We start from the raw sequence: 26532 nt of genomic DNA, 5'->3' as shown, positions 1-26532 counted from the left end.
ATTATTATTATTATCACTGTATCTGCTTTATTGTCAAAAAGGGCTCGTATCAGTGACTTTTAAAATATTATTTATATGGCGTTGGTGATTTTATTTGTACTTGTATAATATAATGTACTAAAAATAATAATTTAATGCCGAAATACACTAAATTAAACACACACACACATATATATGTATTATTGTTAAATTGCTCCAAATCAGGCTTTAAAATGGACATACATTCACCTAATCTCAGTTAAATTATGGTTAAAATTCGGTGTGTAAGCACGAAGTCTGGACCACGTTAATACACCTAAACTCACGTGTTCCTTATTCTGACTAAATTTTATTTAAAAAAAAAACAAAACATTGACATTGATTTAAAAGACCACATATTACGTGTTTTTGTGAGATTAAACAGTTTATGCTGGAAACAGCTGAAACGTTTACCATTGATGAATGTCGCGGCAACGGTGCGTTCAAGTACGGTAGGACAAACGTAAATTTACGTCTTCAGCAGTTTACCTGGTGTGTTCACGAATTGCAGTTTTTTTTTTTTTACTGGTTTTCAGAGTTTCAGAGTGAAAGGGTGAAACGCAAGTCATTATACTGAATGAAATTAAATCTAACCATGAAGGTTAAATTATTTATTACGATCTATATATGTATCTGTTTTCTGCTGTGTTTGCAATTTAATTTGATTGTTGACGAACGATCCCGATGACAACAAGGGCAGCATCAGCCCACGTCCGGCTGACGTCAACACGCAGACCGGTGTTCGTTTTCCGCGCCGCGCTACTGTTGCTCAGGAGCCGACATGGAGCAAGCGAGCACCAGCGACAGTAAAGCTGAAGAGCAGCCCGCAGATGAGGGGGTGGAGGCGGACCGGTCCATGTCACGGTCCGACAGGTACACAGATAATCATACGTGATGGATGATACTGAGACGTGAAAGACTCGCAGCTCTGCGGAGGAAGAAAGTGGGCTAAGGCTAGGTAGCTTGCGCTAACTAGCCAGCACGTATTTGCGTGGTCGGCGTGGCTGTGTGCGGCGAAACAAAAGAGATAAAAAGACGCAATTCATAACAATAAAATATAGTGCTTATCACCAAAACATAACGTATATATATGTATATACCAACTATATTAGATAGTTGGTTCGCAATGTTATGCTATAGTTAGTTGGTTCGCAATGTTATGCTATGCTGTGATATGTTTTAAACGTGTGCTTCACGCACATATACACGTACACAGTATCTGTCAAGGATGTGATGCAAACACCATTCTCCTCTGACAAAAATAAGCATTTATGCGATTTCTATTGTTAGGAAGTGTTGGCATTTTGCGGAAATGTATATGACAACAATGCCATGTTTTACAGAACAATTTCCCATTGCTAAAAATACCATTTATACGTTTTCCGTTGTGGGTGTTATAGTTGTATTCGACAGCAATTGAGTCAACAGTCTTTCAGTAACGACTAGTAAATTCGGCATAACTGTCATCTACTAAAACCGCAGCGTAGCTTCTGTTGGGTGTGTACAAATGTCATGATTGCGCGCATGTTTATTATGATAATAATCTTCAGCTGTCTGCATCAGATAAGCCTGTGTCTGGATGTTTCCAACTCTCTTGTTCTTAGAAATTACACTGAGGTTGTTTCCAAGTTAAGGGAAATGAAAGATGTAGACTTGAACTAAATAAAACAATTGAATCATGTAAAGTGAGAACATTAGTTAAAATGTGTCATTTGTGATAGTCAAATGATGGGTTTGTATATGTCTCTGTTGTGTGTTTTTTTTTTTAAAGCTTTAAAATGAAAAATGCCCATTGATAATAGTTAAGACTAATATTTGTCCTGTTTTTCTTTCTTAAATCAGAAAAATCTAGATTCTTGTTGATTATATTGTAGAGGTAAAAATAAGCCTTTAGCCTATGTCTTTGTTGGTATGTCGTTTTTGTTGAAGAACATTGTGTAAGTTTTGTATAAAGTGTTTTCAAATGCTGAAAATAGTGACTATTTATTCACAATGTGTAGAAATGTTTTGCTCAGCAAACGACATAAAGTAAGTCGTAGAATCTATAATTAAAAACCGTTCAGCCCGGACCACCTGGCACGACTAATGAAACATTTTGTTACATAATATCATCACTTTTATTGCGATTGAAAGGGAGAGAAATAATTCTTTTTGAACATATACATATTAAAGCTCTCATATGCTGGAAAAATGTGGAAAATTGACCTTTAAAGTGCTTGAATTTTACCTTAAAAATGTGCACACACTGTTTTTGTTTAACATATACCCACAAATAGATTCTTATGATATCATAAAATGGGATTATGATGTATATTCGTATAATATAGAAATAGAAAGTCATATGTAAATGAATCGCTAATGAAATGGTTTGTTTCTAGCCTTTCTTTTTCAGTGATTTACTATTTTTAACCAAAACAAATCAGAGGACGTGGAGGATCACTGCCAAATGATGACAGCCTTACTCATGCGAACGGACGCCACCACTCTGTCACGCTGTATTCCAGGGGCGATGGTGTGATTTTCCTGGGGAGGGTTGGAAAGTTCCACCTTCCTCCCCCTCGACCACACCGACAGTAGAGACTTCACTGTGGAGAGAGAAACAGAGTCAGAGGGAGACGTTAAAGTCCATCGTCTCTCTCTTTCATCTCTCTGCAGGACAAATAAGTATCTGCAGGTCCTTAAAGGTGGGAAAAAGGCTTTAAATTGTCCAAAAATGATTTTCTGCCATTTCGTAGCTTTAGTTGTTCTTTGGCTATTTTTGGGTAAAAAAAGGCAGATTTTTAAACTTTTAAAGCACTTGCAGATATCTTAGATTTACTAAAATGCACGGAGCAGCGGCAGGAGGGCGTTAGATATGAGCTTACATGGCATCTCTGATGGCAACAAACACAAATATGAACATAAAAAGAATGTAAAAGCAAAAAGTGACGAGTTACGAAGAATAAAACGGGTCCGTAAATAAGAGACTCTGATATTTATTCATTTTTAATACCTTTTCTGAAGTAAAAATGGTATCAATGGTTTAGAGGAAGTTAAAAACAGGCAATAATTCAATACAAATGTATTAATCCTGATGTAATTTCCCACAAAAAAAAAACACAATCAACAGATTTATTCCACATTCCTTCAGGAGTAAATTTAATGACATGACGTTTTATCAATTTCAACTTATTTATTGTTATATGTTTTGTCCTCATTCCCCAGCTCTAGATGAGGGTTAAATCCTTCATCTGATTTCCATCGTTAACAGTCACTGTTTAGGTTTTTGTAAACAGACTTGCACACTGATGCGTCCCAGGCTTTGAGCTCTGACCTTTTGACTCCTGCCGTATTTTAACGTCAGCGGCAGCGGAGACGATTCCTTGGACGGCCTCCAGCACCACGTCGCCGCCCGCTGCCCTCTGACCCCGTCTCTGTCGCCACGGAAGCGGACCACGAGCCAGTCAAAGACGGAGCCGCCGCTGCTGAGGACCAACAAGCGCACCATCTACACCGCGGGACGGCCGCCGTGGTACAACGTCACCGGGACAACCTTCAAAGAGGCCTTCGTTATCGGTGAGTGAACGACATCGTATTCATGCCATCCTGGACCAAAAATAAATTGGTTCATAACCTAAAAAACGTAGACGAGAAGAAGGTAGGACAACATACATGTGCCGTGTTTTACTTCTGCTTACAATGTACATCAAAGTCATAACAGTTTCATAGTATAAGGCCCTTCAGAGTCTTTGAAAATCGGCATTAACAGACATGGGCCACCCACTGTTTCATGTGTCCTGCATTGATTGGTGTATGTAGACTAGGCAGATGCAGGACAGGTGTTGTGTTGTGGACAACTCTGTCTCCGCTGTTGACGTGAGATTCCGTGCAGAACAACGAGCGAGTAAAGTTAACCAAGAGCGAGCAAATGACGTGATGTCTGGGAAATGCAAATTTCACTTGTCCAGACGCAGAGCGTGCTGCAAATCAATTAAAGTGACCACCATCATGGATGAAGATGCTCTTACAAGTCGTCCTCCCATCTTAAGCTTTGTCAGCATATTTTAGTCCTGGAATGACCTTGAATTTGATGTGGGAACACTGTCTAATATAACATACATGTACACGTTTTCTGTGAAGGTGGTGGAAAGTGGTAAATTGCTTGTGTTGCTGCCTAAAGCAACAAATTCAGCCTGACAACAATTACAGTAAATCGTTGTTTTGGTCCACGTCAGACTTTCTAAGCCGCCAAAACGTCCAAACAAAAGACACGGCTCCTTTTTGCCGTTTCAGTTTCGGACCCTTCAGGGTTCAAACTCCTCACCCAGAAACCCAGTTTGTGGGTTTCTACTTCCTGTAGGAGCAGTTCACAGCAGATTCAGGGACTTGGAACAATATAATTCCATATAATACAAGTTGCAAATGAATGAATGAATGAAAGGATGAACTGTGTCATAGTTTATTTTATAAATTGCCACTAAAATCCAGAACCACTAAATCATCATTATGATGACTTAAAGTGTTATTGTAGTAAGAAAATCTTAAATTATTTTGTCATTAAATGACTTTGATTCACACATTTAATCAACAAGCTGTTTTGGTACAATATGTTTTACATAAGAAGCTGGATTCATTTGTTTTTACTGCTCGGCCGCCATCTTGCTGATCAGCACAGTAAAATATCTGCCTCACGAGCAGCAGCAGCAACAGCAGCAGCAGCAGCACAGTGAAGCGTGACTCACACTGAGTGTGTGTGTGTGTGTGTGTGTGTGTGTTTGAGTGTGAATTTGCAGAGCCAGTGTTCCGTGGTCAAACACATGAGAGGGACATTAACTAGAATCCACATGGATGGAGAGGTGGACATTATCTTTTGTGAGCAATCTGTTACCTGTCGATGGACGACTGCAGAGACTCTGGTCACAGTTTCACACTCGGCTGTGGCTGCGGATTTAAAGGGACAGAAACTAAATTAAAAAACTGGGAACGAGAGATGAACAGATGACGAGAAGATTATTTGCGTAACAATACAGAATACAAACGTGTCCCAGAATAAAGATAATCTGATATATTGCGAGACAATCATGTGACATTATGACTTCTTCCCACGCGTCCTGAAAAATCTGGAAAATGATGTGAGAAAAAAAGTCAAATGTCCTGGAAGCGCTTCACATATTTTATCGCTAGATTAAGTGACTTTTCACGTCCCCGTTAAGGACAAAACCAGTGACTTTCAAATGAAGAATTGCTGGTATTTGGTTCCACGACATAGTTTTTCTCTCTGTGACAACGGAAGCAGCTGAAAAAGTCCTGGAAAATTCCCCCCAAAAAAGAGTGGGAACGCTGTAAAGGTCCAGTGTGGGGCTGCAACTCACTAACAATTTTCATAAATCGGTTAATCTGACGATTAGTTTCTCCGTCTCGTTTTGTCCACAAACCAAAAGTACTCAGTTTTTTTTTAAGATTTCTGTGCTGTAAGGAGCAAAGAAACCAGACAATATTCACATTTAAGAAGTTTTAATTATGAAATAAACACTCACTGATAAATACATTATCTAAATGGTCAATTGGTGATTTATTTAACCCTTCTGTTACCGACAGTATTTGACGCGCGTACTTCTCATTACCGTAACTCCTGTTAGAGTGCTGTATGTGACATCTCGAAAATTCTAGAAAAACTATGGACTGGCGATCCGACCTGACCCCCGCCTTTTACCCTCTGTCAGCTGACCCTCATGTGGAGGACACAGTGGTAGAAGATGGATGAATGGATGGTTACTGGAAAGCAGAGAAATCAGAGCTTTAATTGCGCCCTTATCTACCTTATATACATTACGGTAGAACCTCGGGACTTCTCCGTCCAATCACAGACGAGATTCACCAGCGCGTCACACGTCTGTGATGTCCATGAATAACTGGCAGATATGGAACGTGAAAGTTATCTTTTTTTGACAAGTCCACGGCCATAAAATCCAAATAAATCCAGGCGACCTCATTATCATGATAGTCATAAGAGTGTTAATAATCAGTCAGATATTTTTACTTTAATAATTATGAATATTTCCTGTCATACACTGACGTTACAGCTCATAGAAATACATTTTTACTGCTGTGCTGAATCCACCGAAGCCTTTTCTTCTATTCACTCCATGAATTCAGTGTTTTTTATCTCACCTCTGAAGCTGTGATCATACACAGAAATGAGCAGCACTGCAGTGTTTTCTCTCTCTCTCTGTGTCTCACACTCAGCAGTTTTGACCTCGATGGCTCTTATCTGAGCAAAAAGCCATTCCAAAACACTTCAGTGGGAGTTGTTTATACCGCAGAAGTGGCTCCGTAGGCTATTTCTGTTCCTACACACACACACACACACACACACACACACACACACACACACACACACACACACACACACACACACACACACACACACACACATATACCCTTTTTAGCCAATGCTGGCCCACTTCCCAGGATTGTGGTCGTGCTCTTTCACACAGGAGGTCGTGTGAGGTAAAGAAAAGGTGTTGGATGTTAGAGATGAGCTGATTCCACACTCGGTGTCTGTATCGGTCCAATACTGGCCTAAAAAACTGGATTGGACTTTAGGAACATGAAAAAGTAAAGTCCAAAACCATCTATAAACTCTAAATATGTTATAAATACTTGACTAAGTATTCTTTTTAAGAAATGGCTGGTTATGGCTCAGTAGTAAATGCATCCACATGGATTATTATCTCGATTAATCTTACTTTGTTTGGTGTCAAATGTTCCCAAACCCTTAAATTATGTTCTCTAATGTCTTGTTTGGTCCACAAACCCAAACCTTTTTTTAGTTTTAATGATTTCTTTGTCAAATGGAGCAAAAAGAAACCAGAAAATATTCACATTTAAGAAGCGGAAAATTCGGAGAAACTTGTTTTAATGAATAAAATAACAACCTCTAAAACCAAACGGATTGTCAAAACAATTGACAATTGATTCATTCATTAGTCGATTAATAATCGTTGCAGTATCAGTTAATACTGAAGGTTGTAATATAAGAATATAAAAATATCATGTTTTCAATCAAATGCAGTGAAAAATTGCAGTTATATTATGTTCCCTAAATCTTTCATCATCCAGATTATGATTAAAGTCATTTTTTGATCCCAAAACCCAGAGCTTTTATCGCTCTTTGAAATGGATTCCTGTTACTTTTCAGTGAAAATGCAGCTTTAAAGTGAGTCCAGGAACTCCTGGCTGCACAAAAATCCAGTTCATGTTGATCTCTGGATTATTATGATGCTATTGTATTATCACTTCAAAGACTAAATGTTCACTGTGTTTTTGTGCTTCTGTAGGTTTGTGTGGAGGAAGTGCGTCCGGTAAAACCACGGTCGCCAATAAGATCATCGAAGCGCTGGACGTCCCCTGGGTGGTTCTGCTGTCGATGGACTCTTTCTACAAGGTACAGAAACGACAACAAGTTCTTTTTGCTCCAATATAAGAAAATAAGAAATCATGAAAACCTAAAGAAAAACCAGCCCTGTACCAAATTCACCTGATGGCACTAAACGACTTAAGTGTCATTTAAATTATAGATGCAGCTCTTTTTGTACAGAAGCAGCTTTACTCTGTACAGTATCTGAGTTGAGCAGGGATTTCACGCGTCTCGCTCCACTCCACTGAAATTAATCCAGCGCCGCCTGTCGAGGTCGCCGCGGGGGCGCTGAGCCTTCAGAACGCTGTCCAGCGTCCTCTCCTGTGAGACGTGAGGTCGATGCGTCCTCACTTTCCCCTTCTGCGAGTCAATTATGTTTTCGAGCGTCTCTACGGAGCCGTCCTGGCTGTCGTCAAATTTACTTAAAAACATAAAAGAGTTCTGTAGGTTCTTCCCGAGAGGAAAACTTCACTCTGTCACATCGTAATCTGTGGTGTAAAGATCTCGTAGACCTGGCGGGTTCTTGACGTGGTTCCTCTGCGTCCTGGTCTGTTGACCTTTTTGATTTGAATTTAACAAATGAGTTGGTCTGTTCCTTTCTCCTGAACACGACATCCCAAAAACACTCCTGCAGGACTTTAATCACATCAGGTACAGACGTTTCTCAAGGATTTGAAGGAGGACTCGCTAGAGTGCGAAGGTCAAAGGTCTACCTGACTTTAAAACATAAACACAGTGTTGGTTAAGGGACCCTACTTTCGGAAAACGATGTCATTGTCCCACCTCTATCTTGTGTTTGGAGATTGTTTTATGCATTTACGTTTTATTTTCCCCGGTTTTCTTCATTCTGTTTCTGGGATTATAAACATTAGAATCTTCAATGTCGTCCTTTTCTCAGTGAATCGAGATTTTGTCCAGAAAACATTGATCATGTTGTAAACTGTTGATGATGATGATGTTGTTGTTGTTGTGTTTCCAGGTGTTGAATAAAGAGGAGCAGGAGCTGGCAGCGAAGAACGAGTATAACTTCGACCACCCCGACGCCTTTGACTTTGAGCTGCTCGTCACCGTCCTGCGCAAACTGAAGAAGGGGAAAAGCATCAAAGTGCCCGTGTACGACTTCACGTCTCACTGCAGACGCAAAGAATGGGTGAGTTCATGTTCATGAGCGCTAACTCATCGTCAAAGCCTGGGTCGGGGGCCCGGACATGGGCCGTAAAGACATTTTTTTGGGAGGGTCTCCAAACACATTTGCACAGATTTAAGTGAAGTCGTTTGTTTGAACATTTTAATTAAATTACCAAACATCTCCAGTTCAAAATGATATAAAGTGTTGCAGATATGGCTGTAAATCAATCTCTACATTGTGCAAAATTTGCTTTATGCTGTTGTTTGTGTCACAAAATGTTTCCGTCTAGTGTAATTTGTCCGTCACTTTTTTCACGATTCTCTTGGGCATTTATCCAACAATTAATCGATTACTAGAAAAATAAACACTCCACTTAATTATGAAAACAGTTTTTTCTTGAGTATCTTGAGTAACCGATGAGTTTTTTTGGTCAAGAAAATGTCCAGAAAATGTTGATCTTTTGTCCACAAACCAAAATGTTTTATTTTTAATGATGTCTTTATTTAAATGGGGCAAATAAACCAGAAAATATTCACATTTAAGAAGCTGAGTTTTGATTTATATTTAGAAGACGCCATCTTTAGTAAATAATCCTCTAGTACAACACTCTGGAGCAACAAAATAAAGAGTATACTGTACATAAAATAACAGACAACAAAAGTGAATCATTAGTATTAATAATAGCTGCTGCCTCGTATGTTGAAGATGAGCACTGCAGGTTTACGGCAGATCTCGTTTTAAAGGGGCAACGTGTTCCAGGCCTTTCTCCAGCTCAGCCTTTTGTGCGTCGTCCATATTTACAAAATCAATATGTGCTTTAATGTGAGTGAACAACGTCTTCCACAGTTCAGTGCAATAAAAACAAATGAAAGAAAACGATCACAATCCATTTTCAACTGTAAGTGGTGAAACTCTTTTCAAAGAGCACACGATTATTATAAAACCCACTAATATTGACAATGATCATCTATTTCCATGTGGTTAAAGAACATAATCCACAGTTTCGCTCGACTCGACTGTAGGAAATAATCAATCCTCATCACAGAAAATGAAACTTAATCTGCTTCATCCCACAGGATTAAACGACTATTACTGTAACAAAATCACTGTAAAACCCTCAGGGGATGGAGAAGTGTGCATCTTGTGTCATTTGAGCCCATGCTAATTGAAATGCTGGCTAATTTGCTCAGGATTTAGTGATAGAGCTCGCAGAACTGAAGCGGAGAGCTTTTGTGTGAGGAATCAATCTGGCAGCGGAGTGTTCCGACACCTCGTCTCTAGTTTCTTTCGCCGTGTAATTTCATGGCTGAGAGGCGACGCGGCGCCACGCGGGAAATTGCAGATCACGACTACTTGTTCCTCTGGAAAATCCTTTTTTCTCTCTTTTGCTTTCTTTTTTTTGTTCTGCGGTGAATGTTATTAAACCTGTGGCCCCCGAGGGCCGCGGGGGTCAAAGCAGCTGTAGGCTCGGTACGGGGATCAAGAACTTACTTCTTTCATTTGTTGTTTGCGCTCGAGGAGCTGTCGCGATACGTGGTCCACGATACCGATAATATCGTGATATGACGATACTGTGATGATCAATATATCGCGAGACAATCACAATATCTGTCTAAGTGAAGAAAACAAAACTACAAAAACGTTAACGTGAAAGGTTAAAAGTGCAGGATTTCTCTGTTTCTTCACAACATAGAGAACAAAGTTCATAAAGTCATAAAAATGTATTGAAACGTGGGAGCATCTCTTCACCTTTATCCCGCTGTAAACTCGCTCTTCTTCAGCCAGGTCACTTCCATCACTTTATCGTCAAAAACAGACGATGCATTTTATGATATTTTACTAGTTTTTTTTAAAAAAAATTTTTTTAAGAATAGAAAACAGATTAGCTCGTTCGGCTGCGCTAATGTTCTCCCCTGCGTTAATCTGATGAACCTCGCCGCGAATCTGCGTCGCTATGAAACGTTTCTGCGAGTGAGAGACATTAATCCCGGCCTCGATCAAAGACGGAATGCTGCAGCCGAGCAAGTTTGTCACAATCCTATTACCGTCCTGTGACACTGGCTTCATACTGGAGTCAATGGTCGGACACTCCTGTATTGATTTTGGGGGATGAGTGCGGGGGGGGGGGGGGGGGGGGGGGACGACGACAATAGGTGAAGAATTGTAGAGAGCAGGCGGGTGAGGCTGTTGTGTAAAGACGTAAAATGAGTTTTGCAGAAACAGATGAGTGTTAATCGATTTCTTCATTTCCCTCAGCGGTGATTTAGTGCGACTTTAACGTGTTCACCTGATACAGAGAGGGGACGTCCACTTTAACCACAGAAGAAGAAGAAGCAGGAAAACTAAAACACCGGCTCCTTGTTTGTCCATATATATTTTCTGTATATAAAACGCTGAGTAAACTAGGGCTGTAGATTGAGACTCCTTTGCTTACACATGAAGATACTTTTAACGTATGTCAACACCTTGGAATTTCATCATCTTGGCCTCTGAGAGATATGCTTGTAACTAACGTTTCTTTATTTAAGTAATCGTTTGGTCTCTAAAATGTCAGAAACTGGCACTGGCACTCAAGCATTTCGTTTTTTCAACAGAAATGTGAGGACGTCGATCATTTTCATTAGAGAGCTAGTAAAAGTATCATAAAATCTATGTTTATGACGATAATTTATACACCAGAAAAGTTTTTTCACTCGCGGGTGCTGCTGCTTCATGTCTCCACACGGTGGCGCTGCTCCAATTAATGAGGGGAAAACTTGGGGTGGAAGTGACCTGTTTTTGTTTTCTTCACTTAAACAGATATCGTGACGTATCACTATAGGATTGTCTCGCGATATATTGTTTATCACAGAATCGCCTATTATTGGTATCGTGGACCATGTATTGCATCATGAGGTACCCTGTGGTTCCGCTAACTTAATTCTGTCTGCACATAAACATTATCTATACATAATTAATTTAAAAACCTTAAATGTTAGCTGTATCCTCATGAAACGAAAAGGGCTTTTGTGAAGAAGCTTCAGGGAAATGAAATTACATCATTACGAACTCTCTCCATTTCAACAACGCCTCCATTTATTCACGGCAGAAAACGGTGTACGGCGCCAATGTCGTCATCTTTGAGGGAATCCTGGCCTTTGCCAACAAGGAGCTTCTGAAGGTAAGAATAATTCAAACCTTCTCTTTCCTTCATCATCGCATGAATCTCTTTGTTTTTCATTAATGTTATTGAACCACACGCTTGTCATTTTTTCCACATGTTCTGTTTTGTCTGAAATACTAAATAATAAATAATATATTAAAATGTTTAGTTTTTCAAGATAGCAAAATGCATTAAAAAGTTATATTCAGATTGGTTAAATATATGGGCAAAATGTTTTTAGTTTAATTTCTCTACTTAAGTGCAATTATATACAGTGGCAGATCATAATCTGCCAATGCTGATTATTACAAAAAATGTAATATTGCCCCAATAATTCATCTCTTTATATGAATCAAAATAAATCAAATATTTTGATGCTGTTAGAAAAATGTAATTGTGATTCTTTGTGCCAGAGTTAATTAAAAACAAAAGTCATTTATGAACAAATTGATTCTCACAGTGAGTGAGGAAATTAAATCTAATAATAGTTTGTTTATCTCTGTGATGAAATATCACTTCATTTACTGTATTTATACGACCCGTAATTAGGACGGGCTTTTACGCTCTTGTACTAAAAGTATAATTATATTTTTTTAATAACTTTATAATTGTCAGTATTCCCTTTTTCGTTTATATAGGATTGCGAACTTTACAGATCCCAAAACGGGGGAAACACTTGTGTTTGTTACTGTAGCACAGCTTTATAAACTATTAAAATATAGAAAGATATAAGAGATAAATACACAAGTAAACATCTGATTGTATTTAAGCTGTGAGCAGCGCTAACCAGGCTTTAGCGTCTCCATATCTTTTCACTTTTAATTAACACGTTAAGAAAATATTGGTATAATCAGAGGAAAAACAATCGAGATAAATAAATGAATAACTTAAATTAATAAATGAAACATTTAAAAAAACATATAAACATAAAAGTGTACTTGTCCATCTATACAGAGGATGGTGAACAATAAGCCAATCAACCAATTCAATTCAAAAGAAGCTGAAAAATAATGGATTTTACTTTAAAAAATACACATGAATGTAGATTCAGAAGGAGAAAATGAGTTCTATAGTGTTTTTAATGTTGTTCAGAGTGAATCCATACTCGAGTTCTGCTGCTGCTCTTTATAAAAGCCCTTTGTAATAGGACACACACACACACACACACACACACACACCGACCGTGTGTGTCAGTGTGTGTGTGTGTGTGTGTGTGTGATCTGGAGCGTGAAGATAAGGCTGGGCTCCCCCCGCCCACTTGAGCCGCAGCTGTGTCGTTGATTATCCCAATCATAGCCTTTGTCCACGGTGATTAATTGTGTCTCCGTGTCCATTCTTGGAAGTGAAGTCAATTAATGGTGCAGATCCGTTTATGCTAATGTTTACACAGGGGAGGGGGTGTGGTTCACAGGGGAGTGAGACGCTGCGAACAAACGCACTGTAAACATGATTCTACAAATCCATTAATCGGTTATTAAATGAATCGCCAACTAGGGCTGAACAATTGATGGAAATTTGATCAAAATCGCAAGATGGCCTACTTCACTTTCAGCCAAAATGTTTGTCAAAATATCATGTTCCATTAATTACGGTCTTGATCTACACACATTTTATTCTACCACATGTTACAGATCTGCACAAATATCACTCACTTATCATCGGTCATCATTTTAAATGTTATTTTTTTAAATGAAAATGAGAAAAATGAAGTAAAGATTCCCTCTGACATCGCAGTTCCAAAATAATCACAATTGGATATTTTATTCAAAATTGTTCAGCCCTATCGTGTGGTTTTTTTTTTTCTGTCCATGTAACACATTAAAATTAATTTAATTTTGGTTTGGGGGCAAAAACGAGAAATTATTTTGGTGGTTTGGGAGACTTGAACCACTCATTGATCAGTTTCAGTTCTAAAAGCAAACTGACAAATGTACAAACCCAATTTTCCAAGATATCTTTGTCCGAAAGTTGCTGTAATAATTTTGTGCAGGTTGTTCCTCACAGTGTGAAAACTGTTAAAATGTGGGTGTTAGTGGTGGGGGGAGAAAAAAGTGTCGCTTCCATTTCCTGCGACAGTTTTTCACATGCTGACACAAACACAGTGAGGCAGGTTATAAAATGATCCACGGCCTCGGCTTCCCTCGGTCGACTCTTTTGTTCACCTCCGTGTGACAGATGTGCTGATCCTGCTCCACGTCAGATTTGCAGCCTCCGCTGGCTTGTTGCACCGCTGAGTTATACCTGTATCCACACACACACACACACACTCTCTCTAAATCACTCACACACCTTTTCATGTTACACGTCATCAATAGTTCTTTCTGTGAGCGCTGCTGCTGCTGCTGCTGCTGCTGCTGCTGCTGCTGCTGCTGCTGCTGCTGCTGCTGCTGCTGCTGCTTCTTTGTTGTTGTGATGCTGCTTCATTGATTTTTACCGGAGCTCACGACTCCACCCACTTTAGAGCCTCACAGAGTCATCATACTTTATCGTAGAGATGTGGTTGAAACTTTAAACAAGTCAGAAGGCTTGACACTTTTTCCAGCTGTAAATCCACATTTTGATATCTGTTAAAATATTTTAAACAGTCGCGGTTTCCTTTTTCAATCCTTTTTTTTTTTTTTTTTTTTTGACCCTTTCAGATTTTATAATGAATGTGTATTGCGCCCATTAGAGTGGCACTCTAGCTGAGGTCACTGAAATCTGTAAAACTCTTTTCCTGCCCACAATTTACAACCTACACTGCCACTTTTTACTTTACACTTCTCTACTCTCCAGCTCCTGGACATGAAGGTGTTTGTGGACACAGACTCGGACATCCGCCTGATACGGAGGCTGAAGAGGGACATTTCCCATCGTGGGCGGGACATCAGCGGCATCATCAAACAGTACAATAAGTTTGTGAAGCCGGCGTTTGAGCAGTACATCGAGCCCACGGTGCAGGTCGCTGACATCGTGGTGCCCAGAGGTAACTCACTGCTTCAGTTTCTACTGATAGCATAAATAAATGTTTATTTTTGCATCATAAACTGTGGTTTTTCACGTTTTTCACATTCAGCACTGGATAACTCAGTTAAGCACAGGTTTGAGTTAAAATAATCAGTAAATTCTCGTCATCTGTGTCTTAAACTTGTTTTATTTGCAGGTGGAGAGAACTTTGTAGCGCTGGATTTGATTGTGCAGCATGTTCACAGTCAGCTGGAGAAGGTGAGGACCCCTCACATATTTCTTAATCTGTGCTTTCGTCTGGTTCTGTCTTTACTGATTCACGTTTAGCTCCTTAAATGTGAATATTTTCCAGTTTTTTTGCTCCATTTAACAAAGAAATCCTTAAAACAGAGTTATACACAGACTTAATATTTCCTGTCATTTTTTTTGTACCAAATAAGTAGGTCCCACTTTTAAAAGATTATCCAAATTAAAAATTACAATATAAATCGACCAAATTTGTGCACAATTTACAGCCCAATCTGAACACTTCATTCTGTGCATGTTATTCAAAAACATGCACACAGTTTGGGGACCCAAAAAATTCACCTGCGACCCATGTGTGGGTCCCAACCCATGGTTTGAGAACACCTAAGTAATCGATTTGATGTAGAAAATAAATGACAGATTAATTGATTATGAAAATAATTGTTAGTGTCAAGTTTATGGAGATTATTAAAGTTTTAATTTGGGAAGTTTTTCACATTTAATTTGAATGTTTTTTTTGACATTTCCGGCTGATCTCATGTTTTCTTGTGTTTCTCACTGTGTGCACACACACTCCTCTGTGTGTGTCCTTGTGTCTCCGTGTGTCCTTGTGTCCCCTCTTGCCTGGCTGAATGCTGTGTAAACCATTCCAGCGTGAGATCACTGTGAGGTACGACTGTCAGCGCTTTATTATTATTATTATTTTTATGACTTCACCTCCTCCCTCCTATCTTCTCTCTTCTTTTCTTTCTTTACTCCATTATTTCTTTTTCTTTATATTCAAACAAAAACAAGCTGTCTTGTTTTTGTGATTTTTCTACTTGTTTGTTCACGTCCACACAGGAAGCTTTTCATAATTTCTCTAATACAAACCAGAGACTAAATTTAAAGTTTAAATTTATCACAGAAAAACAACATAATGTTGCTATGGTTATGAATAACACATTTCATTTTACCAAATAAATCCATGTGCTGACCACCGTTTAACAATTAAACGTCTTCAAAAATTGAATCGTGTTTTCAAACAGCTGCAGTTAAATGTGTGCGTTTTTGAATGTTCTACGTTCTTTGCGATGTTGGAACTTGAATATTTTTGAGTTTTTTGCAAGTTCTCGTCTTTGAGATGTTTGGAACTTTAATATTTTTTTAATTTTTTGTAAGTTCTCGTCTTTGCGATGTTTGGAACTTTAATAATTTTTTATTTTTGTAAGTTCTCGTCTTTGTGATGTTTGCAACTTTAATATTTTTTTATTTTTGTAAGTTCTCGTCTTTGTGATGTTTGGAACTTTAATTTTTTTTATTTTTGTAAGTTCTTGTCTTTGCGATGTTTGGAACTTTAATAATTTTTTATTTTTGTAAGTTCTCATCTTTGCGATGTTTAAAACTTGCATAATTTTTTATTTTTGTAAGTTCTCGTCTTTGTGATGTTTGGAACTTTAATATTTTTTATTTTTGTAAGTTCTTGTCTTTGCGATGTTTGGAACTTTAATATTTTTGAATTTTTGTAAGTTCTCATGTTTGCAATGTTTGGAACTTTAATATTTTTTTGAATTTTTTGCAATTTCTCGTCTTTGCGATGTTTGGATCATTAATAATTTTGAATTTTTTGTAAGTTCTCATGTTTGCGATGTTTGGAACTTTAATATTTTTTTGAATTTTTTGCAATTTCTCATCTTTGCGATGTTTGGATCTTTAATAATTTTGAAGTTTTTGTGAGTTCTCGTGTTTTCAAAAAATTTAATCGCAATTTTATAAAAATTGCACTTCCATGTTTTATTTAGTTTTTTACTTTCAGCTCAGAAAAATGAAAAGGTGCTTTTCAAATTCACATTTTTCACTTTCCCCCAGTGTTTTTTTTGGGAGGCGGCGCTTTGACAAGAGTGCCATCATGAGGCGGTCTAAAGTATTTTCCTGAAACGTAGCCCGACAGCATCAAGTTAATGAAACCGCGTTGTCTAAAACAAACTCACAGATGAGATGAATCATCTTTTTAAATAATAATCTGAGTGTTTTTCACAGTTTTTGATAAAGTGAAGCTGCTCTAACTTTCTGATCTCTCTTTTCTTTATTTGTTTTCGTTTGTTTATTTATCTTCCTTCTCTCTCCTCCTTCCACTTTTAATCCGTTTTTATTTCACCAAATGAAAATCTGTCACCTTCTTCAGAGGAAGCTGCGCTGGGACATGTGAGGCTCCTCCTTTTAGTTTTTTTCTTTTTTTTTTAGTAGCTGTTTTTTAAAAACTGTAGCTCAGCCATGATGTTATGTTTGCTCTTGTGTTTTTTTAGCGTTAAAGCAAATTTGTTTCTGTTAAGGTAGAAACTGAGCATGTGGCAAACAATACCTCGGCTTGTGACGTTGCTTTTTTTAACACCAAAAGCATGTGTTTGAAAGTCTACGTGCCACATTTTGCTAAACGTGTGGATTATTATTTTATCTGGATGTCCAGCTTCTACCACACATATTTACATTTAAAAGGAAAACAAAGACAAAAAGTCAGTGTAATGAATTAATGCTTTTATTTGTGGGATGTTTTCCTTGTTCTGCTTTGTTAACACCGGCTTCTTGGGATTAATTAATTACATAAAGATGCTCTTATGTGAGATTTTTGAGTTTATATAAATTACAAATAAGCCAGACTTAATTACTGTGGGTCTAAAGCCACATGAGTGCAAAAACAACCTCACAAAATCAGCAACTTTTCAATTAAATTTAATAAAAGTGCAAGTTTTCAAAACTGAAAGTGAAAGAAAGTAGATATAATGAAGTATATTATAGTAGTATTGTTTGGTATAAATGGTAGTAGAAGATATCAGATGTACTTAATGTATTAAAGATTAGTTAGAGAAGGTTGATATAGTACTGTATAGTATATATAATAGTATGTAGTGTAGTATAAATAGCAGTATTGTATTAAAGATTCATTTTTTTAGACTTTATGTAAAATTTGGATTAAGGGACTTTTATTTTCCCCCTCTCTGATGTATGTTTTTTCTTATTTTTCGTCACAGATCAGCTCTGGCCTCGGCTCATCAGGGTCAGCCTTTACCCACAACCCTCAGCGTGATGGAGAGCACACCACAGGTGCGCGGTATGCACACAATCATCAGGTCAGCACACACACACACACACACACACACACCAACCCACTGGTTTCCACAACTTCATAGGCACTTCATTGCATTGATTTACATTCATTTCCTGGGGACCTAATCTGACTTTAACCATACTTACTACTGCCCTCTAATCCTAATCCTGACCTCAGTCTAACTTTAAAACATGTCTTCACCTTTAAAATGCAGTCATTTACATTAAGGAAGACACGTCCCTATAATGTGACTGTGTGAACAGATTTTGGTACCCACAACGTAAGGAATACCAGACTACATAATCTCTGTTCTGATGGTCACTGTGTCAGATTAGAAGATGATCATGAAGCCACATGACGGACGTGACTGATGTTGGTGGGAAGAGGGGGCGTGGACATGGGGTGGAGCTAGGCGACAAGAAGACTGAAGAAAAAATGGCTTCAAGAGCTTTTTTCCTTTTTTTTTTTTTTTTTTTTTCAAATAATCAAAACAAAATTTCACTTTTTAGCTTCTTTAGATGTGAATATTTTCTGGTCAGTTTCTGCACATTAAAAGCAACTTAAAGGCCTTTGCTGTTATTTTACAGTGCACCCTCCAGTGGTCAGATATGGCTTTAAAAAAAAATCAGTGATATTAATCGATTACTAATTGATTCACTTAAATAATCTTCAATTATTTGTTTTCTGGTTTTACAGCTTCTTAAATGTAAATATTTTCTGCTTTTTTTGCGTCATATAACAAAAAACATTCTTTAAAGTGAATAATTTGGGTTTGTGGACAAAACGATGTAGAACACTTTCGGCTGTAACTAACGATTGTTTTCTGGATAAATTGAGTCTTGTTTTTTCCACAAAGCACACATCTCTCAAAAATCATAAAACTTGTTTTAAGTATTAAAGAAAAAAACTATAAAAACTGAATAATCCATTGTCAAAATGACTAATTTATTGACGGGTTAATAATCGCCAAAGCCCTAAAAACTCTGATCAGTGTTTTCCGCCATTTTATGACATAACTAATCGATTTGTCGAGAACGTAGTCGAGCAAACAGTGAGTCGATCGTTCAAAGATAAGTGAGTTAACTTATTTTTTCCAGTCGCCATTTTGTTTGGTTTTTTGCGTAATGCAAAGCGATCTTTGCTAGGAATGTATATCTTTAGGATGTTATCGATGCTGCAGTCTTTAGCGTTAGCCGGGCTGCTAACATTGTTATAGCAATCAAACACGCCGCACTCCTTTAGCTTCATACTATGAGCACGCTCTAAGTGTTTGGTGATTATAAATAAACTACAGAAAACAGTACCATTTGTCCAGAATCTTAACAGTACCCTGGTACCGACCCAATTAGGAACGGTATACATCGCTAATCTTTGCAGAGTCGGAAGTAGACTCTGACCTTGACGGTGAAATGACTTTAAGAGTTTGTCAGAAAATATTAGCGTTAGATTAAACTGCTTCTTACCACAGGCACAATCTTTATTGTGTCCCGTGTGTTTGTGCAGGAACAAGGAGACAAACCGGGACGAGTTCATCTTCTACTCCAAGAGATTAATGAGGCTTTTGATCGAACATGCCCTCTCCTTCCTTCCTCTCAAGGTGGGTCTCTCTCTGTGTGTGTGTGTGTGTGTGTGTGTGTGTGTGTGTGTGTGTGTGTGTGTGTGTGAGTGTGAGTGTGTGAGTGTGTGTGTGAGAAGATAAGTGAAGACGATGAACCTGCCTGACATCACGGGGCTTCCTGCTCATTTCAAGGTTAAATATAAACAATAGTAAGTGTGGATTACTCACTGTGAGCCTGTTGTCATCAGTGTGTAGAGGTGAGGCGATTACAGGACTGTTTTTTATCGTCTCAGTGTTTTATCCATCCGTAAACTGCGTTCCTGGAGCGTCTCAGACACATCAGACCAGTTTTTTGAAAACTGGTCCCGCCCTTGTTTTTTCATGTCAACAACCAAATATGCTACTCTATTTTCTTTCCCTCGACATCCTGACTAGGGTTTCTACGCGGTACACATGGTGTATTTTCAGTAGTGTACCGTGGGGTTTCAGTCAGGGCCTTCAGTAAAAAAAAAAAACACGCACAAACACCGACTATATTCACGAGACAGTTGATCTGCAACAACCATAGCACACACGCACACCCCTGCGCATCTATAGGCTACTGCATCATTACCACCACATCTTCCGTTATGTCACTCAGCAACCGCAATTTCACAAGCCACTATATGACACAAAAACAAGCTTCCACATAAGCATAGGTTTCAGCTACGCGGGGAACACGTCCACGGCACTATTCATGATCAACAGTTTTGTCCTCATTACTTCTAAAAAATGTTATCAATTTATCATTAACACTCCAACTACCGTAAATGATGTACCTCTTCGGTGTAGGTCTTCCTCTTGAAATAATTTCCTTCTTTTCTCTAAATGATCTCCGTGAAAAGTGCACACAAAGGAGATCAGAAACATGATGGATCGGTGGTGTTAATGCAGTGGCCATAGCTTACTTCAAAACCCGCCAAAGGTTAAAACGTGGTTGATGACAACAGCGGGGGCTAGCGCCAGACACATCACTGGGCCTGGGGCGTTCTGTCACTATGCATCACATTTTGATTGGCTGACGACACACGTCAGTCAAAGTTTTAACCAAATAGGAAATGGCAGCTTCAACGAAAGGCCAGCAATACTACTAGAGCAGGTCTGCGGAGCTATGATACGTTTAATGACATCCAGGAAAATCCAGCTCAGCTTCACAAAAAATAACCATATTCTATCTGGAAATATAATCATAACATACTGAAAAAGTAATTGAATTCAGACACGTTCAGACACACATTAATTTGATTATTAAAATAACAATAATAATAATAATAATTTTTTTTACTTTTTTGATATTGTCAGGGCCAGCAGAGAAGGCCGTGCTGGCCCTGACAGCCCACCACTGTGTATTTCTGCAACAGTGCTACCTACAGGCCTGGCATAAGTACTGCAGTGTTTATTAAAGTTGTTCTGCGATGGTTTTTAGTGTCGATGAAGACGATTTCTTGAAACGAAACACGAGAAAGAAAAAGATAACATCTACATTTCGTCGTGTTTCTGTGTGGACGGGGTCTTATTCTCTCCTTTTGTTTTCAGCCCGTGTCTGTGGAGACGCCACAGGGCGGAGTCTATGACGGCAAGAGGCTGGGCGGTCAACAAGTAAGTCTGTTTTAAAATTAAAAAAATCATAGTTTGAATTGAATACGAGTTTGTGAGAAATCAATTTTTCTTTCATGCATTTGTAGTTAAACCCAAGTTTATCGCAGTGTTACTTAAATATTGTGATATATATTCTATGGTGGCGTAAATATCGTGATTATATCATATATTATTATTAATATTATTACATTAGTGCTTTGGTCCATGTGCGCCCTCTGCTGGTATAAATCCAAACCACATTAGACATGAGGTCCAGAGTCAGTAAACTTATTCCTACATTTTTACATGGGTTCTATTTTTGTCTAAATCTGAACCCTCTCATCTGTGTGTGTGTGTGTGTGTGTGTGTGTGTGTGTGTGTGTGTGTGTGTGTGTGTGTATAGATCACTGGCGTGTCCATTCTCAGAGCAGGAGAGACCATGGAACAGGCTCTGAGAGCCGTGTGCAAAGACATCAGACTGGGAAAGATCCTGATCCAGACCAACCACGATACTGGAGAACCTGAGGTGAGAGCGGACTCTCCAACAGAGTTATTATCGTTTTATGAAACGTCACAAAGTGAAAGAGTTTTTTTTGAGAGCAGTGACATTTAAAGTTCAGTCAGAATGAATGAATGAATTAACTCCTCATCATCAGTGGAGGAAATGTAGTTTAGGGTTTTAGAGAACAGTCGCACACGTTTCATTTAATCTCCTTTTTTTAAGGCACATTTACAGTGAGTGGTTCTTTGTTCAGGAAGAGAGTTTTGTTCTCTTCACTGCGTCCAACACTGTTTTCATTTCAACTCTACAACTTCATTTTTGATTTGTTTTGTTTGTTTCCAGACTTTAATCTCGTCCCTCACCATTATTGTGACATTTATTTATTTATCTTTTTTTCCTCATTATCATAAAAATGTTTTAATGTTTTGCTGCTTTTGATTTTGTTTGTCTAAAGGTTGTGAATCTGCTCATTCTTTATTTTGTAGAAAATCGAATTAAAAGCCCTCTTTTTAATATTATTTTACAGAGAATAATTAACTGCAGACATTCAGAGGCATACATTTATGTTTTTTTTGGAGGAGAAAAATATGCAAAATACACTTACATACTAAAATATTGTTTTGTTTTATGGGTTATTTTTGTTTATATTGTGATTTTATAGGATTTCTGCAGATGAACTGACTTTTACAGGCTTTAAACTATAATGTATTGGCTCTCTACATAGGGCTGCAACGATTGATTGATAATTCAATTCATCAATTGCTAAATGTTTTGAGTTTGAGTGATTTTCAGCTTCTTAAACCGTGTATATTCTCTGGTTTCTTTGCTCTGTTTAACAAATCATTTAAACTGAACTATTTTTGGGTTTGTGGATAAAACAAAATCATTTTCAGCATTTTTCTTATGTTTTCTGACATTTTATTGTTCAAAAAAGTGCAAAAATCATCGGGACTGTCATTGAAACATTGGTAGATGGTGTAAATATTCATTAGTTGCATTAGTTTCTCGATTAATCAATCGATGAAATCAATAAAATAAAAAAAAATGTAAACTTTTTTTGAAAGTTTGAATGATTTCTTTGTTAAAAAAGAGCAAATAAACCCACAATTATTCACATTTATTGAGCTGAAAGGTCCGAAACTGTTTAAATTCTTAACCAGAATGATTCATTGATCATCAAAACAGTCGACGGTTCATTTAGGAGGTGATGCTGTGTTATGACGCCAGGAAGTGAGAGTTTTTAATCGTTTCCTTTGTGCAGCTTCACTACCTCCGTTTGCCCAAAGACATCAGCGAGGATTACGTCATCCTGATGGACAGCACCGTGTCCACGGGAGCGGCCGCTCTCATGGCCGTCAGAGTCCTGCTCGTGAGTAAACACACATCCTGAAGACGGAGAAATCCTATTTTTAGATTAACCAGCGTCTTCTGTTTGGTCGGTGAAGGACCACGACGTCGCTGAGGACAAGATCTTTGTGCTGTCGCTGCTGATGGCGGAGATGGGCGTGCACTCGGTGGCCTACGCGTTCCCTAAAGTCCGCATCATCACCACCGCCGTGGACAAGGAGGTCAACGAGCAGTTCCACATCATTCCAGGCATCGGTGAGGCTTTTCTTCACATTTTGCTGTTGCATCGAATACTTGTTTGGTCCATAAAATGTCAGAAAATGTTCATCAGTGTCTCTTGGAAAACTGAATGATCAAATGTCTTGTTTTTGTCCACGAACCAAAATGACTCAGTTTTAATGATTTCTTTGTTACATGGAGCAAAGAAACCAGAAAAATATTCACATTTAGGAAGCTGAAAAATGACAAACTAGAAAATATTCACATTAAGAAGCTGAAAAATTGGATAAACATGTTTTTAACTGTTGAAAAAACACTGGGCGATTAAGTTAATAATGAAAGATCAAATAAAAGCTCAAACTTTTTTGAGCTTTTACAGTTAAAAATAAACCTTTTTAAAACGGAACGTATGAATCTAATCATGTTTATTTTGACTTTTTTTTTTTTTTTACTCCACAGGTAACTTTGGAGACCGTTACTTTGGCACAGACGCTCCGTCAGACTGGTGTGAAAGTGACGAGGGGATGGACTTCTGAAGTGACGGCCAATCGCGGACGAGGGGGAGGGGTGTGTTCCACGAAAGCACTTGAATCATTAGAACAATGATGGGATGTTCTACAGTGAGGAGATCAGAGGTCAGCAAGGAGAACAGAGGTCAGCGAGCTGAAGCCTTGTGGACGTTTCCACACGTCCTCGTTTCTGTTTTACAAGCAAACGGCTTCTCGACGTCAGTCTGAAAAAGGCTTTTCCCGCCTCATTTTAAGCTTGAATTTTTAACCACAGTAATGTGTTTTACAACTAAACAGGATTTCTGCTCGAGCCACGTGACACTTTTGAGGCGTTTGAGACACTTTTCCTCTCGCGTCGCGCTCCCGTAGGTTTTTTTTTTTTTTTTCTTGTGGTGGCGTCTTCGACTGTTGGACCAAAACGATGCGACGACCATTGACCGTCTTTCAAAATCTCTTAATCCTCACTCGTAGGAACAGATTTTGTCATTAAAAAATAAAACACTTTTTTGGGTTTAAGTCAGGATTTAAGTCAGACATCGTCAATAAATCGGAATCTAACAAATAATTTGCACAAAGACAATGCTCTTCCGTCTTGAAACAAATCTCTGGCATGTTTGTAGCTGCTACGGAGTTTAACGTTCAATTTCTTTGCATCATAAAAAGCTCTTAGTCAGAATTACTAGTGTAGTTATAGCTTTGTTTTCTCAGGCAACTTTCTCTGAAACACTTGAACAAGAGGAGGCGTCAAAATTGAGGCAACGCCCCCTGTCTGTGCATGGCGTTAATTGAAATCGTTTAGGATTCAGTAGTATTTCTAACACTTCCTGTGGAGACTTACACAGGGCTGTGTGTTTTTAAAAGTGAGGTTTGTGTGAAGTATTTATGGAAAAGCCATTGTGTTGCATTCAGGCAAACAGAATCCATGTTGACTTGAATCTACGGTATTTTAAGAACGCGTTCACTGCTGTACCAAACCAGCTCCTGTGATCCCATGAGCTAAAATCGTTGATTTTCTCTATGGAGTCTGGTGCACAGTTTACATTCGACACAAACTTAGTTTTTTTCCCCCAATAGGAAATTAACACCAAGATAAAGTAGCATAAATATATTCTTTAAATAGATTACACCTAAGTTGGTGTACATTTTACATGAGCCTTAAGTTAAAAGGGTAGTTCTGGGGTTTTCTTTTCAAGTATCATTGACATATAATCAACAACGATGTTGCCATTTCTGTAAAGACATGGACACTCATCGTCAACATGGCTGCCAACAAGGAAAAGCCACTTAAAACAAGGTTTACACACACTCGCACACACACGCACACTAAACTCCATAGAGAAAATCAGTGTTTTTAGCCCACAGCGACACAGGAGCTGCTGGTCTACTGCTGGCTCTTGGGCCTTGTGTGGTCAGTTTGTGTCGCCACAGTGAATCTGAACAAAGGTTTTCTGACACTGAACTGGTTCAGTTAAGTTCAAACGGACGCGTTAGAACTTAACTGACGAAGGCAGCGGTGGGTCAACGACTCATGCGTCCCTGTGACGTAAAATCGCTGTTTTCTCTATGGGGTTTGGTGTGGGAGGGTCACTGCAGCAACGTTACAGTCAAATACAGATGTGTTCATGTTTGACGTTTAGTTAAGTGGAATATTAAACATTAATAATCCCATTTTATATATATTTTTAGCTGCAGTCTTATAATCATATGTACTTACATTATACTGTATAAACAGTATATAAATACTAAAAAGGGGCGATTTGAAGTCACATAGTGTAAACGATGACCAACGCTGCTGCGTCACACTGCCTGTTAAAAAACCCCGATGCTTCACAGTTGTCATAGCAACCACAAAAAAATAAATTTTAATGAGAGAGACTGATCCATGAAGGAGTGTATAACCAAACCTTGTTTATTTTTTTATTTCTATTGTTTTCTTTTGTAATTTATTACATTGTTTGCAGATATTCTGCATCTTGACAATTTCCTTGAAATGACATCGCCAAAATAACTAAATTTTTAGTCCATTTCATGTGTTTTTAATACTGAGATGCATTTACCGTCAGTTTTTACACCAGGTTTATTAAAACTGCGTTGGACTGCCATCGGCCACGAGTCATCGATGTCGGCTGCGTTCAATTCAGTTATTCTCAACGCCATCACTCTTCTCAGTTGTTACACTTTTCCTCGTTACTGCTGCTGCTGCTGCTGATGAGCTGACGGTCAAAACAAAAACAGCTTCAAACATGTGTGTAAATTACTTGAAATAAAAATGTCAATAGTACTGTATGTCGCAACACCTCGCTCTTTTCTTTTTTTTCAAATATGTGGATTGCAGGTGTTTACCTCACGACAAAGAGACTGATATTAAAGTTATTGTTCCAAACTTATGTGTATTTGTTCATTTTTAACGAGCGAGTTGCCACAAAACGCAAAAGAAAAGCTGCAACGACAATTAGATATGTTATCACTTAACATTTGGAGTAAGATAATGGACTTTTGCAAACTTATACTTGTCTCCCACCAAGAGAAAATTTCGTTGTCACTTTTGTACAATTTCTCTTTGGATAAACGAGTTAATGCTCTAATCTTTTTTCATAGTTGACAATTTAAGCAATTTTTCCCTACATGTTTAAACCTTTTTATTAAATTTTTCTTCAATTAAGTTTAAAAGAAAACAGTTACATTTTTCCACAGGACGTTTTTAGTTCTGGTTTTTAATGTATTTTGTACTAAATGGACGTAACATGCACACAATAAAACAGTTTACTCAACGTAAACGGGTGAAATGAAGCCAGTGAATGTCGCTCCGTGTCTG

The 26532-nt window shown here is 38.2% G+C and overlaps 1 protein-coding gene across 2 annotated transcripts; it reads left to right on the top strand.

Moving 5' to 3' along the window:
* Positions 1–739: 739 nt before the first annotated feature.
* On the top strand, positions 740–26100 carry si:ch211-243j20.2 (uridine-cytidine kinase-like 1). 2 transcript variants are annotated; one of them, XM_058613969.1, is made up of 15 exons: positions 740–891; positions 3362–3573; positions 7338–7444; positions 8397–8567; positions 11635–11706; positions 14464–14653; positions 14831–14892; positions 17045–17064; positions 17889–17987; positions 19469–19562; positions 21099–21161; positions 21544–21666; positions 22904–23011; positions 23088–23244; positions 23668–26100. In XM_058613969.1, exons 1-15 carry the CDS (start codon positions 800–802, stop codon positions 23742–23744), a joined length of 1647 nt encoding a protein of 548 aa, XP_058469952.1. In that variant the 5' UTR covers positions 740–799; the 3' UTR covers positions 23745–26100. The 2 variants fall into 2 exon arrangements, with proteins under 2 accessions (XP_058469952.1, XP_058469953.1); XM_058613970.1 differs by lacking the exon at positions 17045–17064 and adding an exon at positions 15534–15550.
* Positions 26101–26532: the final 432 nt, after the last annotated feature.

The sequence above is a fragment of the Solea solea genome, chromosome 17 (assembly GCF_958295425.1).
Source record: "Solea solea chromosome 17, fSolSol10.1, whole genome shotgun sequence".
Taxonomy (NCBI): domain Eukaryota; kingdom Metazoa; phylum Chordata; class Actinopteri; order Pleuronectiformes; family Soleidae; genus Solea; species Solea solea.
This window is presented reverse-complemented; position numbering and strand designations above follow the sequence as displayed.